This window comes from Alosa alosa, chromosome 18 (assembly GCF_017589495.1).
Source record: "Alosa alosa isolate M-15738 ecotype Scorff River chromosome 18, AALO_Geno_1.1, whole genome shotgun sequence".
NCBI lineage: Eukaryota > Metazoa > Chordata > Actinopteri > Clupeiformes > Clupeidae > Alosa > Alosa alosa.
In genome coordinates this window covers 1,348,216-1,363,997 of record NC_063206.1, presented here as the reverse complement: position 1 = coordinate 1,363,997, position 15,782 = coordinate 1,348,216, and the positions used below count along the sequence as shown (strand labels likewise).

The 15,782-nt window shown below is 48.5% G+C and overlaps 1 protein-coding gene across 2 annotated transcripts; it reads right to left on the bottom strand.

The window, feature by feature from the left end:
• Window positions 1-654: 654 nt before the first annotated feature.
• Window positions 655-15,570, bottom strand: lrrc73 (leucine rich repeat containing 73). Of its 2 annotated transcripts, none has more exons than XM_048270546.1 (6): window positions 13,737-15,570; window positions 13,079-13,239; window positions 10,627-10,749; window positions 4,885-4,985; window positions 2,124-2,328; window positions 655-1,073 (listed from the first exon to the last, which is right to left on the bottom strand). In XM_048270546.1, the coding sequence occupies exons 1-6, from the start codon at window positions 14,006-14,008 to the stop codon at window positions 964-966; spliced, it is 972 nt and encodes a 323-aa protein (XP_048126503.1). In that variant the 5' UTR covers window positions 14,009-15,570; the 3' UTR covers window positions 655-963. The 2 variants fall into 2 exon arrangements, with proteins under 2 accessions (XP_048126503.1, XP_048126504.1); XM_048270547.1 differs by having other exon boundaries at window positions 655-1,037.
• Window positions 15,571-15,782: the final 212 nt, after the last annotated feature.

The window sequence follows — 15,782 nt, the reverse complement described above, 5'->3', positions numbered from 1 at the left end:
GCCGTCTAATGTCCCATCGGCCCCCTGATGTATGTACACAGATCTGGAGCAGCAGCTGAGGATAGTGGGAGGCAGAGGAGGGAGGCATGATGGCTCTCTCTCTCTCTCTCTCTCTCATCGCACTGCAGGGCTTCGCTTTGTCTCAGCCGGCTTCTGCTCGTGAGTCTATTCAAGCGAGCTGAGGAGGTATTAGGAGGCGGTTTGGCACACAGGGAGAGCTTTACACGGCAGCAGCAGCCAAAGACAGGTATTTGGAGAGCTTTGTGTGTGTGTGTGTGTGTGTGTGTGTGTGTGTGTGTGTGTGTGTGTGTGTGTGTGTGTGTGTGTGTGTGTGTGTACGCCTACGTTCTGGCCTGCTTTCAGGATGGAGGCCCTGAGGTGGGCGTCGGGGGTGAGAGGCGGAGGCGCCTGGTGAGCCGTGAGCACAAAAACTCCCTTTGATTTCCCCTGAACTTGTTTAAGCAAAAGGAGCCACCAGGGCAGCTGGAGAGCTGCTGGGGCCAGAACAGTGAGCTGTAGCACCCTCTGGTGGGGCATCAGAGGAATGCGGCCAGCCCTGCAGACTGCTACATGGGCAGTATGGTTGCCATTTCTGCAACCTTAAAGTGCAATACCGACTTACTGGTCCCGTCTAGAAATGAAAACAGAACATGGTTTAGAAAGATGTAAACAGATTTATTTAAGTACTATCAGGCCACCAGTACATTCCTATGAAGCCAATCTATCATAGCACACCATCATTGCTTACATGTTTAAATACTTAATATATTATAAATAAACTCGTAGATATGGAAAATAAATAATTCACTTTTAGAGTGTTCTAATAAGTCACTTGGTGTCTGAGGATGACAGTGCCAGCATCGCTACGGCAACCGGCGGCCTCTGCAGCCAGGGCACCAGCGCTACGTTTCATGCAGTGGACGGGTGACGTCACTCAGGGTGCTACCGTGACGACGACCCGGGTCACATCTCTGTCTCAGCCAATAGGCTGTCCCCCAGGCCTGAGGTGAGCAGGACCACATGCCGGCCGGACGAGCCTGGAGAGGTTACAGCCAGAGACAGCAGGTGGACATCTGAGACGCGCAGGACAGAGGAGGACCAAGGTCCACCACAAAACAAAAACATCAAACCAAAGGAGGAGGGGTGAGTAAAGTAGAGTGTCACTCTTAGCTTAGCAAACATTTCTTATCCACAGCCTTCTAGAGACAACAGTATTGCAGTGTCACTTTTTGAAAGTGCTTTTTTTTCATAGCTGAAAAGCTAAAAACAGTTTGACATGATAAAAATACCTCCAAGGTTCTTATTAATAATAATAATAATAATAATAATAATAATAAAAAAAAAAAAGTGCTTTTAGAGTCAGCCAATATTTGATCTTTGAACACATAATATTATTCAGCCACCAGACAGACTATTTATATTCTTGGTTTGCGGACGAGGATGTTCTCTCTATAAACATCTGTTGCTAAGCTATCGCTAAGACAACAACTCAACTTTACTGGGCACAAGACAAAGACAATTCCACGGCCTCTACGCCTATAGCTGCTCGCTACAAGCCAAGCCATCACACGGAGAGGGGGAGAGAGAGGAAGAGAGAGAGTGAGAGGGGGAGAGAGAAGGAGGTAGAGGGGTGTTGAGGGCCCGAGACGTCCCTGCTGATGCTTGTTCATCTTTCAGGAGCTGAGCTACTGGAGAGCCTCTGAACTGGACGACTCAGGAACAAGTCACGCCGAGCGAGAGAAGAAAGGAGGGAGAGAGAAAGATAGAGGGAGGTGGAGGGACTGATAATGAGAGGGGGAGGAGGAGAAGAAAGGAGAGAGGAAAGGAGGGAGAGAGAAAGATAGAGGGAGGAGGAGAAGAAAGAGAGAGAAGGAATAAAATTGTGAGAGAAGGAGAGAAGGAGAGAGGGAGAGGGAGGGAAGGAGAGAAGGAGGGAAGGAGAGAGAGAGAAGGAGAGAGAGAGAAGGAAGGAGGGAAGGAGAAGGAGAGAGAGAGAAGGAGGGAAGGAGGGAAGGAGAGAAGGAGGGAAGGAGAGAGAGAGAAGGAGGGAAGGAGAGAAGCAGAGAGGCTCACTCAGCAGCGGAACTCTTGGTTAGCCGCTGGTTGGCCGCTCTAGCCCTTACTGCTGTGGGGGATCCAGGCGCTCTTCTCCAGGGGAGCGTGGGGAGCGTCTGCACACGCCTCCGCCTCCTTGTCCTCCTCCTCCTCCCCCTCCCCCTCTGAGAGCAGGTCGGAGATCTGCTGCTGAAGCTCCGGGCTGATGGCGTTCTCCGCCAGCACCAGCACGCGCAGACACGTCGGGTAGTTCTCCACCATGTCCAGGAAGATCTAGCACAGAGGAACACACACAGCAGAACCAGGCTGGGACGCGGAACACACACACACACACACACACAGCAGAACCAGGCTGGGACGCAGAACACGCAAAACGCATCTCGGGATGGGTTGGGTTCCCTCTTACAGTGCTAGGCTCGTTCGTCAACGATCAAACTTGTTTGGGAAAAGAAAACCGGGGACACAGTTCTACACAGTACACACCAAGGAGACAAACAACTTTAACTACAGGCCTGTACACACACTCTGAATATCAACAACTTTAACTACAGGCCTGTACACACACTCTGAATATAAACAACTTTAACTACAGGCCTGTACACACACTCTGAATATCAACAACTTTAACTACAGGCCTGTACACACTCTGAATATAAACAACTTTAACTACAGGCCTGTACACACACTCTGAATATCAACAACTTTAACTACAGGCCTGTACACACACTCTGAAATATCAACAACTTTAACTACAGGCCTGAATATAAACAACTTTAACACAGGCCTGTCTGAATATAAACAACTTTAACTACAGGCCTGTACACACTCTGAATATCAACAACTTTAACTACAGGCCTGTACACACATTCTGAATATCAACAACTTTAACTACAGGCCTGTACACACACTCTGAATATAAACAACTTTATCTACAGGCATGTACACACATTGTGAATATAAAATTAACTTAAGTGTTACTTAAAAAGGTTGTTGTCAGCCTAGAGTTTCTGGAAACTGAAGCATACTGTAATTGACTGAGTACTGAGGTAGATTAAAGTGGGTATTATGTCGGGTTACAGAGGATCCTGACAGTGCTGCTTTACTGTAATGTAGGCCTCCAGTCCCTGAGGAACACCTGAACACTTACTCCAGTCCCTGAGGAACACCCGAACACCTACTCCAGTCCCTGAGGAACACCTGAACACCTGAACACCTGAACACCTACTCCAGTCCCTGAGGAACACCTGAACACCTACTCCAGTCCCTGAGGAATACCTGAACACCTGAACACTTACTCGGGGGATCTGGAGGACACAAGTGTTTGTCTGGGGGTCTGGAACTCCTGTCACTGTCTAACAGCCTCATGCTCCTAGCAAAGCTGAGTGTGTGTGTGTGTGTGAGACACATGGCTTTGAAATTCAAGGACAGTTGCCATATGTGTGGGTGTGGGTGTGTGTTAGATAGAAAGAGAAATAAAGAAAGTGTGTGTGTGTGTGTGTATTATGCACATATTAAGTACACACTCAGTGAGCTTCAAGGTTGCAGTTAGACAGCAGAGCTGACGCTGAGGAGAAAAGGAACGCGTGCAGCAGAGGGGCGGGGCCATGGCCATGTTCTGCCTCTAAAGTGGAGCGGCCAAAGATCAAGCAGGCGCTCATGGCCCACAGTCTACCACACGCACACGCACGCACGCACACACACACACACGCGCACACACACTCCCATCCGCCCCTCACATGAAAGCTGTTCTGTAGAGGAGCGAACCGATTCCATAATGAGCTTGTCAAGAGACGCTTGGCCCTCCAACTGCCCTGGAATGGGTGTGGGGAGAGCCTAAGAGAGCAACAGTGACCCCTGGTGGACGGCAGGGGAAGTGGCGGTGCGTGTGTGAGATCAAAGCGCTCACTAATGACGGAAGCCTTTGCCTGGGGGCATGTGAGATGGTAATATGGATTCTCAGGGGGCGTGGGAGCTCCTGCCATATTGTAGAACAGCCGTGGGAGGTGAGGCTATTTATGGAGCCTGTGAGGAAGAGAGGAAGGAGAGAGAGAGAGAGAGAGAGAGAGAGAGAGGAGGAGGGGAGAGAGGGTGGAAGAGGAGAGGAGAAAGAGAAGAGGGAGGGAGGAGAGAGAGAGGATCGGAGAAAAAGAGGAGAGAGAGAGGGAGGAGAGAGAGGAGAGGAGAAAAAGAGGAGAGAGAGGAAGGAGAGGAGAGAGAGAGGAGAGGAGAAAAAGAGGAGAGAGAGAGGGATGAGAGAGAGAAGAGAGAGAGAGGAAGGAGAGGAGAGAGAGAAGAGAGGAGAAAAAGAGGAGAGAGGGTGGAGAGACAAGGAGAGAGGGAGGAAGAAGAGAGAGAGAGAGGAGAGAGAAGCGCTGCGACTCTTACTGATCCTCCAGCTCTAGATCCTCCAGCTCTAGATGTTTCTCCTCCAGCTCTAGATCCTCCAGCTCTAGATGTTTCTCTTGCACGTATCTGCATAGATGACTCTAATGCACGCCTGTTCAGATAACACCGCCATTGCGGAGCGCAACAAATACTGCTCTCATGACACACCTGAGAGCTGCAGAGACCACATTCATCCATGACACACCTGAGAGCTGCAGAGACCACATTCATCCATGACACACCTGAGACCTGCAGAGACCACATTCATCCATGACACACCTGAGAGCTGCAGAGACCACATTCATCCATGACATTCCAGAGGCATATAATCTATGGGTGTTTAAAAATGCAGCCAGTGACTCTGTCCATATAAGCTATGGGTGTTTAAAAATGTCCATGTGCAGAGCTAGGGACAGAGCTGGAGGATATTGTGATGTCACTCACCTGCGCTGACTGGTTGGTAAGTCCGGTCCCTTCCAAATCCAGGACTTCCAGAGTTCTACTGGACGCCACAGCAACCGCCAGCATGCCTGCGATCTGGTCGCCTGGAGACCAAAAGGCAATCAGTGGAAGAAACAGCTTAGAGGCTGAGCACTGTGTGAGTGTGTGTGAGGGTGTGTGTGTATGTATGTGTGTGTGTGGTGATGCACCATCTTCGCAATCAGTGAGAAATGTGGCTCACACATCTGATTTGATCTGATTTGTATAAGCATGTAACCCGCTAACTGATCTGTATTAGCATGTAACCCGCTAACTGTTCTATATTAGCATGTAACCCGCTAACTGATCTGCATTAGCATGTAACCCGCTAACTGATCTGCATTAGCATGTAACCCGCTAACTGATTTGCATTAGCATGTAACCCGCTAACTGATTTGTATTAGCATGTAACCCGCTAACTGATTTGTATTAGCATGTAACCCGCTAACTGCTTAGAAACTGATTTGTTCCTGATGTGTTCCTGCTTTGTTCCTGGCAGCCGCAGTTCTTCCTCTGTGAGGTCTCACGCGGTGAACCCAAAACATTCTCGGCACTCAATGGAGCTCTATAAATAAAACCGAATTGAGCTGAGCTCTCTGAGGCAGTCTGCGTTCTCCGAGGTGACTCAGTGCTACAGAGAGAAATCGATGCTGCTCACAGCACGCCTCAATCTGCTGCAGCTGCACAACTGCTTCAGATTTCCTTCATGCTGCGCTGCCCGTTTGACAGGGGTCAACAGAACGGCTCAGGCGTGAGCAAAGAGGGGGCAGTGGACCTAAGAAACACTCAATCAATCAATCAATCAATCAGACTTGAGCAGAGTAGCAATAAACAGTCCCTCCAGAAACTTATCTAAAAAATTGTGATGGAAGTTGCAGTTTTTTTAGGTGTGTTGCAAAGAAATTGCGAGAGGAAGTGAAAATCGCAAAAATAGTTGTTTATATAATTCTACATATATACACTAAGGGTAGTTCAATACTCATGTCAGCAACACATCTGCTGTCCCTGACATGCGTGACATTTAGTACACGTTTAGGTCTAAACGACACAAGCAGCACACGTTAACGCTTTTCCTGTGCGCATCTTCTCCCTCACACACTCTCTCTCTGTCAGCTTTTCTCTCTCTCTCTTTCTCCCTCTTCTCCCCCTCACACTCCCCCTTTCTCACACACTCTCTCTCTTTCTCTCTCTCTCTCTCTGACCTTGTCTGTGCCTCTCCTCGTTCCTCACTGACATGTTCTCTCTGGAGAGCGGGGTCTGTTGGTTGCTACGCAGACATGTCTGAAGTGGCACCACTGTAGACAGCCATCCGAGTGGGCATCCACCCGCCAACGTCCACAGGAACGAGACATGGAGCCCAGACACAGACACCGCAGCACCACAGGAACCACGCATGGGGCCCAGACATAAGCACCACAGGAACCACGCATGGTAGTGCTGGGCGGTATGACCAAAAATGTATATCACGGTATTTTTCAAAATTCTTACGGTTTCACGGTATATGACGGTATTTTCCCCCATGCATAATCAGATGTTCAGCATTTTCTACAGGTTGAGAGAGGAATTGCTGCAGTACATTGACTAAGGATGGTCTGTTTTACTGTCATGATGTAGGATAACTCCACACTAGTGGTAATGCAGTTTTGCATGGCCCCAGAAAATGATGCTGTTTACAAAGAGCCACTCATGATTCTAATGAAGAATCTAATCAGAATGCAAAGACAATTGCAGTCAAAATACAGAACTTTTACTGTGCAAATTTCACAAACATTTTGTATAAAACCAATACAAAAAAAGTGCAACTTGCAATAATTATTTTTTTGAAAATTATACAATTTAAAATAAAACCTCTCTGCTAATATGCTTAGGCCCTACTCTGTCAAATAGGCCTATCAGAAACATGCCTTATTGTTATTGTGTGGTTTACATGACGTCAGTGGTAGGCTAACGTTAACTTCATGTGGATGTGGATGTCTTGTTAGCCTGCCATAAGCTTCGGTTCGGTTCGCTAGGCAAAAAACATAACAAAAAAAGTTTGTTTTGGTTCACTGATGACAGTCAGGATCATTTCTAACTAGCCAGCTAGTATTGCTCAGTGCATGTCTATAACATGCTTGACTTGCTACCTGGATAATTTCAGCGAATATTCTTAAGGTGAGATGAATGATAAGAACATTAAACTTCACTGTGTTCGGTGGGTTGCTAACTAACGTCACCTACTAGCCAGCTAGTTACAGCTGTTAAACAATCTCAATAGAATTTTCGTGACGGTAAATCCCTTTCAATGCAGTATCCCTTAACGTTTTTTCTTAACTAAAGAAACAATTTAAGGTATTCTGTGCAACACCCTTAAATAAACCCCTTACATAAGGAGAAATTAAGCCTTAAGGGTCATACTTCAGGGGAAAAACTGTGTTTACCCTCACTATGCCTCGCATTGGCACCATGCGTGTGTGTGAAGAAAGTCCTGTTCCACGCAGCGCAGCGTTCCAAACGTTGTGTAATCAAATACACCGGTATGGCGGTATATTAAAAATTCATATCATAACGAAAATATACACCGGTATACGGTGTGAACCGGTATACCGCCCAGCACTAACGCATGGGGCCCAGACACAAGCACCACAGGAACCACGCATGAGGCCCAGACACAAGCACCACAGGAACCACACATGAGGCCCAGACACAAGCACCACAGGAACCACGCATGAGGCCCAGACACAAGCACCACAGGAACCACGCATGAGGCCCAGACACAAGCACCACAGGAACCACACATGGAGGCCCAGGCCCAGACGCGGGCACCACACATGAGGCCCAGACGCGGCCCAGACGCGGGCACCACTGTACTGCTCCTCTCAAGTTCCTTCACTGAGACCAGAGCACAGAGCAGAGATGCCACCAGAACATACTGGACCAGATACTGGACAAGACAACAAGTCTGTCTGTCTGCCTGCAATACAGTACTACTCCTGTCTGTCTGTCTGCCTGCAATACAGCACTACTCCTGCCTGTCTGTCTGCAATACAGTACTACTCCTGTCTGTCTGTCTGCCTGCAATACAGTACTACTCCTGTCTATCTGTCTGTCTGCAATACAGTACTACTCCTGTCTGTCTGTCTGCAATACAGTACTACTCCTGTCTATCTGTCTGTCTGTCTGCAATACAGTACTACTCCTGCCTGTCTGTCTGCAATACAGTACTACTCCTGCCTGTCTGTCTGTCTGCAATACAGTACTACTCCTGTCTGTCTGTCTGCAATACAGTACTACTCCTGTCTGTCTGTCTGTCTGTGTCTGCAATACAGTACTACCCCTGTCTGTCTGTCTGTCTGTGTCTGCAATACAGTACTACTCCTGCCTGTCTGTCTGCAATACATTACTACTCCTGCCTGCCTTTCTGCGTTGGACAAGCCCTACCAAGCCACAGCTCCTTCTGTCCACAATGGAAAGCTGATACTAGTACCACACACAGCAAGTGTCTCCCCACAGAAGACCAGTCCTATTAGGCCATGAGGTCGTTCTCACACACACAAACACACACACCTGTCAGTGACTCAGCCTAGCATAGAGTTTCACACCTGCCTCTCCCCTTACATTATACATTAGGCCTGCGTGTCGGTGTTCCACATTCTGAGACTCTCAGTGTGCTTATCTGACACTCCACTCACTCCATAGCCCTCGTCTACATCCATGCCCACGGCACAATATCCACCTTAAACAGTGTATGGATTCAGACAGACTCATGACTCATGACACCAGAGGTGCGTTCAAATTCCTTGAACAGATGCAGACGTTTGTGGCGAACATGTTTGTCTGAACAGATCAATTGGAACGATTTCATAACAACATTCCATCATAACGGTAACTCTCCATCCAACCCCCAACATGTGGGCAGAGAGCAGGGCATCCAGCCCCCAACGTGTGGGCAGAGAGCAGGGCATCCAGCAGGGCATCCAGCCCCCAACATGTGGGCAGAGAGCAGGGCATCCAGCCCCCAACGTGTTGGCAGAGAGCAGGGCATCCAGCAGGGCATCCAGGCCCCAACATGTGGGCAGAGAGCAGGGCATCCAGCAGGGCATCCAGCCCCCAACATGTGGGCAGAGAGCAGGGCATCCAGCAGGGCATCCAGCCCCCAACATGTGGGCAGAGAGCAGAGAACCCAACAGGGCATCCAGCCCCCAACATGTGGGCAGAGAGCAGAGAGCAGAGAACAGGGCATCCAGCCCCCAACATGTGGGCAGAGAGCAGAGAGCAGAGAACAGGGCATCCAGCCCCCAACATGTGGGCAGAGAGCAGGGCATCCAACCCCCAACATGTGGGCAGAGCAGGGCATCCAGCAGGGATGTGGGAGCAGAGAATGTGGGCAGAGGCAGGGCATCCAGCCCCCAACATGTTGGGCAGAGAGCAGGGCATCCAGCCCCAACATGTGGGCAGAGAGCAGGGCATCCAGCCCCCAACATGTGGGCAGAGAGCAGGGCATCCAGCCCCCAACATGTGGGCAGAGAGCAGGGCATCCAGCCCCCAACATGTTGGCAGAGAGCAGGGCATCCAGCCCCAACATGTTGGCAGAGAGCAGAGAACAAACAGAGAGCAGAGAACAGGAGCAAACAGAGAGCAGAGAGAGCAGGGCAAACAGAGAGCAGAGAGCAGGGCAAACAGAGAGCAGAGAGCAGGGCATCCAGCAGGGCATCCAGCCCCCAACGTGTGGGCAGAGAACAGGGCATCCAGCCCCCAACATGTTGGCAGAGAGCAGGGCATCCAGCCCCCAACATGTTGGCAGAGAGCAGGGCAAACAGCCCCCAACATGTTGGCAGAGAGCAGGGCATCCAGCCCCCAACATGTTGGCAGAGAGCAGGGCAAACAGCCCCCAACATGTGGGCAGAGAGCAGAGAGCAGAGAACAGAGAGCAGGGCATCCAGCCCCCAACATGTTGGCAGAGAGCAGGGCATCCAGCCCCCAACATGTTGACAGAGAACAGGGCATCCAGCCCCCAACATGTTGGCAGAGAGCAGGGCATCCAGCCCCCAACATGTTGGCAGAGAGCAGGGCAAACAGAGAGCAGAGAGCAGGGCAAACAGAGAGCAGAGAGCAGGGCAAACAGAGAGTAGGGCAAACAGAACAGAGAGCAGGGCAAACAGAGAGCAGAGAGCAGGGCAAACAGAGAGCAGAGAGCAGGGCAAACAGAGAGCAGAGAGCAGGGCAAACAGAGAGTAGGGCAAAACAGAGAGTAGGGCAAACAGAGAGTAGGGCAAACAGAGAGCAGAGAGTAGGGCAAACAGAGAGCAGGGCAAACAGAGAGTAGGGCAAACAGAGAGCAGGGGCAAACAGAGAGCAGAGAGTAGGGCACAGAGAGTAGGGCAAACAGAGAGCAGGGCAAACAGAGAGTAGGGCAAACAGAGAGCAGAGAGTAGGGCAAACAGAGAGTAGGGCAAACAGAGAGTAGGGCAAACAGAGAGTAGGGCAAACAGAACGCTGCTGCAAACGTTTGCAAATGTTCACCTGTGTTTGCCAATCGCAACGCACCCAGAGACTTTCTAATGAGGAGACACAGCACTCAAAAAATCCTCCATAGAAATGCATGGGGCTAGTTTGTAACGCCAATATGGCCGGATGCGGGCCAGATGTGGGCCTCACATGGGCCAGATGCGGCTGTCGGGCCCTGCTCTGGGGCGCCCTCTGCTGGTCTGTGTGTGTGTGACTCACCCAGCGGGTTGTAGTCGAGGTTGAGGACGCGGAGCTGGGAGCTGTGGGCCACTGCGACGGCCAGTCGTGCCCAGGCCTTGGTGCTGATGGCCGGGTTGGCACTCAGGGTCAACTCCCGCAGCCCTGTAGAGTCAAACAGCAAACAATCCATAATCAGATTCCCACCTGTACACCATCAGATACACACCTCTACACCAGGGGTCTCAAACACCCAGCCCGCGTCCGGCCCAATTCCGGCCCGCCACGTATGTCAAAATAATAACGTAATCCGGCCCTTGAGGCTATTTTTAATTTCGACAAACAACGATACTGATTAAAATAGACGATAGATCCGGCACGGGTGACAAATCTCATTTGTAGCCTACTCTGCTCCACTATGTGCTGGAGACATCCAGAGCTTGATTCAAACCCAAAATCGCCTGCTTAAAGTTTTCAGGAAATACTTGTATTACACGTGCATTTGTAATGACGTGGAAGCGATGCAGGCCATAGTTTTGCACAAATTGAAGCAGAAATAGGCCTACACCTAATGTTGAAAAACGTTCACGTGTGATGAAGTCTTAGGTAGGCTATGTTATTCACCTATTCTGATTCTGAAGGAGAATAACCTTTTGGAGATTATGATCGATCGTCTATTGACAGTGATAGTCACAGTGCGTCTGTGAATGGAGGTGCGTCTTTGCGTGTATACGACGGTGTCCACTAAGCATTACATTACATTTAGCAGACACTTCTTGACCAAAGTGACTTACAGTACATGTCAGCTATATTACAAGGGATCACATTGTCCCCGGAGCAACTTGGGTTAAGTGCCTTGACCAGCTCCTTAACCACTACACTACCACCACCCTACAGGCTACTGCACACTAGCCCAGCTCCTTATCCACTACACTACCACCACCCTACAGGCTACTGCACACTAGCCCAGCTCCTTATCCACTACACTACCACCACTAAGCATACCATGCTTGTTTCGACCCTCTGCCCAACATAGCTTGGAGGTTGCAGTGGTAATCGTGATGAAAGTGTCCGTAATGGACGTGGTACAGACAGCAGGGCTAGTAGAAATAGGGCTCTGAAGAACTACAAAAAGTCACCCGCAATATAATGCGAACTTCTGGGTACTCAGATTACCCGCGATAGGAACTGATTTGACCAGAATACTTTATTGTAGGCCTTGTGGTTTAGTAATAGATTACTAAACCATACACATCTTAGGTGTTGGTATACATCGTAGGTGTTTTCCTGTTAATTTGTTATGTGGGTAATATGGAAAAAAAGGAAAGTAAACCTGCTCAAATATGTTCATCCAGTATTTACTGAAATGTGCATAATTTGAGGTGCTTGCCATCCAGTGATTAGTACATTTACCCCCTTCATAAACTTTTGTTTATACTCAAAGATTTTTACATTTACAGTAGGACTTTATCTCTGACCACTTTCATGGCCTTTTGAAATTTTGATATAAAAATCCAATGGTGTTGCTTTCTTAACCCTGGCCCTAGTTTGCCAGGTTCAAAAAAAGTTATGAGGAGGAAAATATTTTTTATTTGGTGTGAAACACACACATACCGTTTTATGCTTTTTTTTTGTTTGTTTTATAATTTGTATTAATATTTATTTTATCATTATTTTATTTATAAGCTAAGGTTGCTAGCACAGGTGTCTAAAACTAGATAAAAACACTTGCACTTTCTGTTTGCAGTTTTGTGTGGTATTTAAAAAAAAGAACATTGCATTTTCAGAAATAGCCGGCCCTCCAATCAGATGACATTGGCAGAAGTGGCCCCCAGCTCATTTGAGTTTGAGACCCCTGCTCTACACCATCAGATACACACCTGTACACCATCAGATACACACCTGTACACCATCAGATACACACTTGTACACTATCACACTTGTACACTATCAGATACACACCTGTATTGCACACCTTTGGGCAGCCGTGTCCTACTGGTTAGCACTTCGGACCTGTAACCGGAGGGTTGCCGGTTCGAACCCCGACCAGTAGGCACGGCTGAAGTGCCCTTGAGCAAGGCACCTAACCCCTCACTGCTCCCCGAGCGCTGCTGTTGATGCAGGCAGCTCACTGCGCCGGGATTAGTGTGTGCTTCACCTCACTATGTGTACACTGTTTGCTGTGTGTGTTTCACTAATTCACGGATTGAGATAAATGCAGAGACCAAATTTCCCTCAAGGGATCAAAAGAGTATATATACTTATACTTCTACTGTAAACCATCAGATACACACTTGTACACTTCCAATCAATTATTAGATACACACTTCTCTAACACACTAACAGCTGCTGGGGAGGGGGAGTGTAGGCTGTAGGCGTGTGTGAAACAGCCTAAAAAAAGCAACATGTTCAAGGCTTGTGATGTAGTTGATGAATATGGTGTGTGTGTGAGTGAGTGAGTGAGTGAGAGTGTGTGAGTGTGTATGTGTGCTACCAGATTTGGCTCCATCGGGGGGCAGCATGCCGCAGATCAGCCGCACGGCCTCGTCTCCCAGCATGCAATCTCCCAGGTCCAGCGACACCAGGGACGGGTGAGTGCACAGCGCCGTGTTCAGAGACACCAAGCCTGCGTCCAGGAGGGGGCTACCGTGCAGGCTGCGCGTCACACACACACACACAGAGGAACAAACAAAAAACATTTATTTTTAAATATGTTCTCAGCGGAGTCCTGGTGTCCCACTTATGCTCAAATAGATCATCCTCCTGGCCACGTGGTTCCACTTCACTGAGCTAATGATTAAATAATTGAAAGCGCTCATGGTTTTGGTCTAGACATGGCAATTAGCCCATTATCACAGAGGGACAATCATCCATCTCTCTGGAGACCGGGCGACTACGTGGTTGTTAACTCTCCTCTCGTGTGGAGAGGCAGTCAAGTGAGGTTGTCTCCTTCTCCGTTCACACACGTCTGTCAGGATAGCACCCTCCTACATCATTAGGCTAAATGTCATGTCAGAGTTGCGGCATTTTCAAATCCTTGTGCAAATATGGTGACCTAGTCTGAGCAGCTTTCAGCTTGCAAAGACACATTGGTATTGTGCCTGTCTGGGCGAATAAAAACTAACATCACAGTAATTAATCAAAATACTTACAAGAGTGTTTGGATCGATCTATTGGCCTTGAGTGCGTCTGCCAACTGCTTCGTCCGAGTGATGCTGGACACCACGCCGAGGTTGAGGTTGAGCTGCGCCAGGGAATGGGACTCGGCCACTCCGCGACACACCCGCCCGAAGTCCCGGTCGGAAAACTGACAGCCTCTCACAGATAGCAGTCGCACGGTGTTTTCCTTGAGACTGTCGCAGATATCCTTCACCTCGGCCCCAGACAGAGTCTCTCCCGTTATTTGGATGGAGCCTGGTAGCATGTTTGCAATCGTCCTAGCTGGCCTGACTGATAGCTAGGTTAACGTGATAGGTAAACCGACGATAAATGAAGAAACATTATTAAAACACGCAAAATATTGCTGATGTTTTAAGGTGGCTATTCAAACTATCACTTCCCATCAGCTAAGAGGGCAACACAAATAACAAACTAACGTTAGCAAACCAATTATCCAACACGTTAGCGGTCCTTGGCGTTAACGTTACATCAGTTTAGTTATGGATAACTTGCGCTAACGTTACATTTCAACCTGAAGCAAACCTTAACACGTCGGAACAAAAGGAGAGCAATCCCCGTAAGATAACGGTCTCTGTTAATTGAGATAAAACATTCGTATTTCTGTAGTATTCTAACGCTGTTGCAAGTCCCAGCTACATTTTCAAAGTTGCGTCAGTGAAACATTCCTCTTCTGGCTCGATTCCCTGACATCAGCACCAGTAAATTCTAAGCAGCGCGGCGAGACAGCTAGCTAACGTTAACTAGCCATGAATTAGCCAAACAAAGATTATATTAGCAGATTATAATCAGACCAATCCGAAGCCCAGCTACACCCACCAAGAATTAACCTAGTTCGGCAAATACTTTATCCTCGGTCCTTTAAAAATCCGCTCTTCTCCGTAATTGGTACAGCAGGCGGTCAGTGTACTTGACATGCTTGGATTTCCAGGGCAGGCTTTGCGGCACTGAAGCAAAGATGATCGTTTGTTTTCTTCAGTTGCAGGTGTAGGTTACTATGGAGACCCTGTGCATTATAGAGCCTCCTGTTCGCACACTGATATCCGTCGATATCTTCACGAAATGCTCACGTTTCAGCGCACGTGTAGTAACGACAGCGGTGGCTGGATGACATTATTGTAGTGCTTCTTTTCCACGTCAGGAGGTAGACACACTGAGCCAAGAGCTATGAATGTAACAAGTGAACAGTATGGTTGTGTGTATGGTGTGCGATGCCGTATGATTCATTTGGTCTGGCAGTACGGTTTCAGATATTTAATCTCTTGTCAGAATTAGGCGTTTAGTTCTAGCCTAGGCCTACTGTAAATTACTGTAATTTGTAGAGGTAGGCCTAGTCTCCAAAAGCTTGTTATTTATTATAGGTTATATATACTATGACATAAAGGTGTTGTAGAGAATTCTTTTTAAAAAGATTCCAACACTCAAAAACGTTAGCAAATACACTCCCATAGACCCCTCAAACTCTGTGGGTGAGTCCTCCGAGGCTGCTGCTAGTCTTTGGGGGAAAGGAGACAGCCTGCTCCCGTGAGTGTGCCCCGCGACTCGTTCTCCAGTTGCAGATCTCCCCGTGTCCTTGACTGCATAGCTGTCCCTAGGGAGCAGAGGTGAAATACAAGCCGTGGGTACACCAGACCGTGTGCTACAAAAGCCCCTTTGTCAGATGTGCACAGAGGCACATTGTACAGTGCTACAGCTTCGTTCAACTCCAGATCAACCCTTTGGGTTTACCACATACAGATAAAGACAACACAGCGGGCTACCCCAGCAGGTTGGATCATTATGAAATATATGGATCATAAGTGGCGCATGCACAGGCAGAGGTCCTGAGTGGCAATCACAAGGCTGCTGCACCTCATAATTGATTTGTTTCCTAAAATGCGGTGCGATCCAGGGCTGCTTGGCTAATTGGATGACTACATGAGTGGCAGTAGCCTAATGAGGCTCTGCCATGAGGAAATGAAAGGCTTTCTGCAGGTATTCAGCAGCGACTTGCTAGAGAGCCAGCTCGCATCATTCAGTAA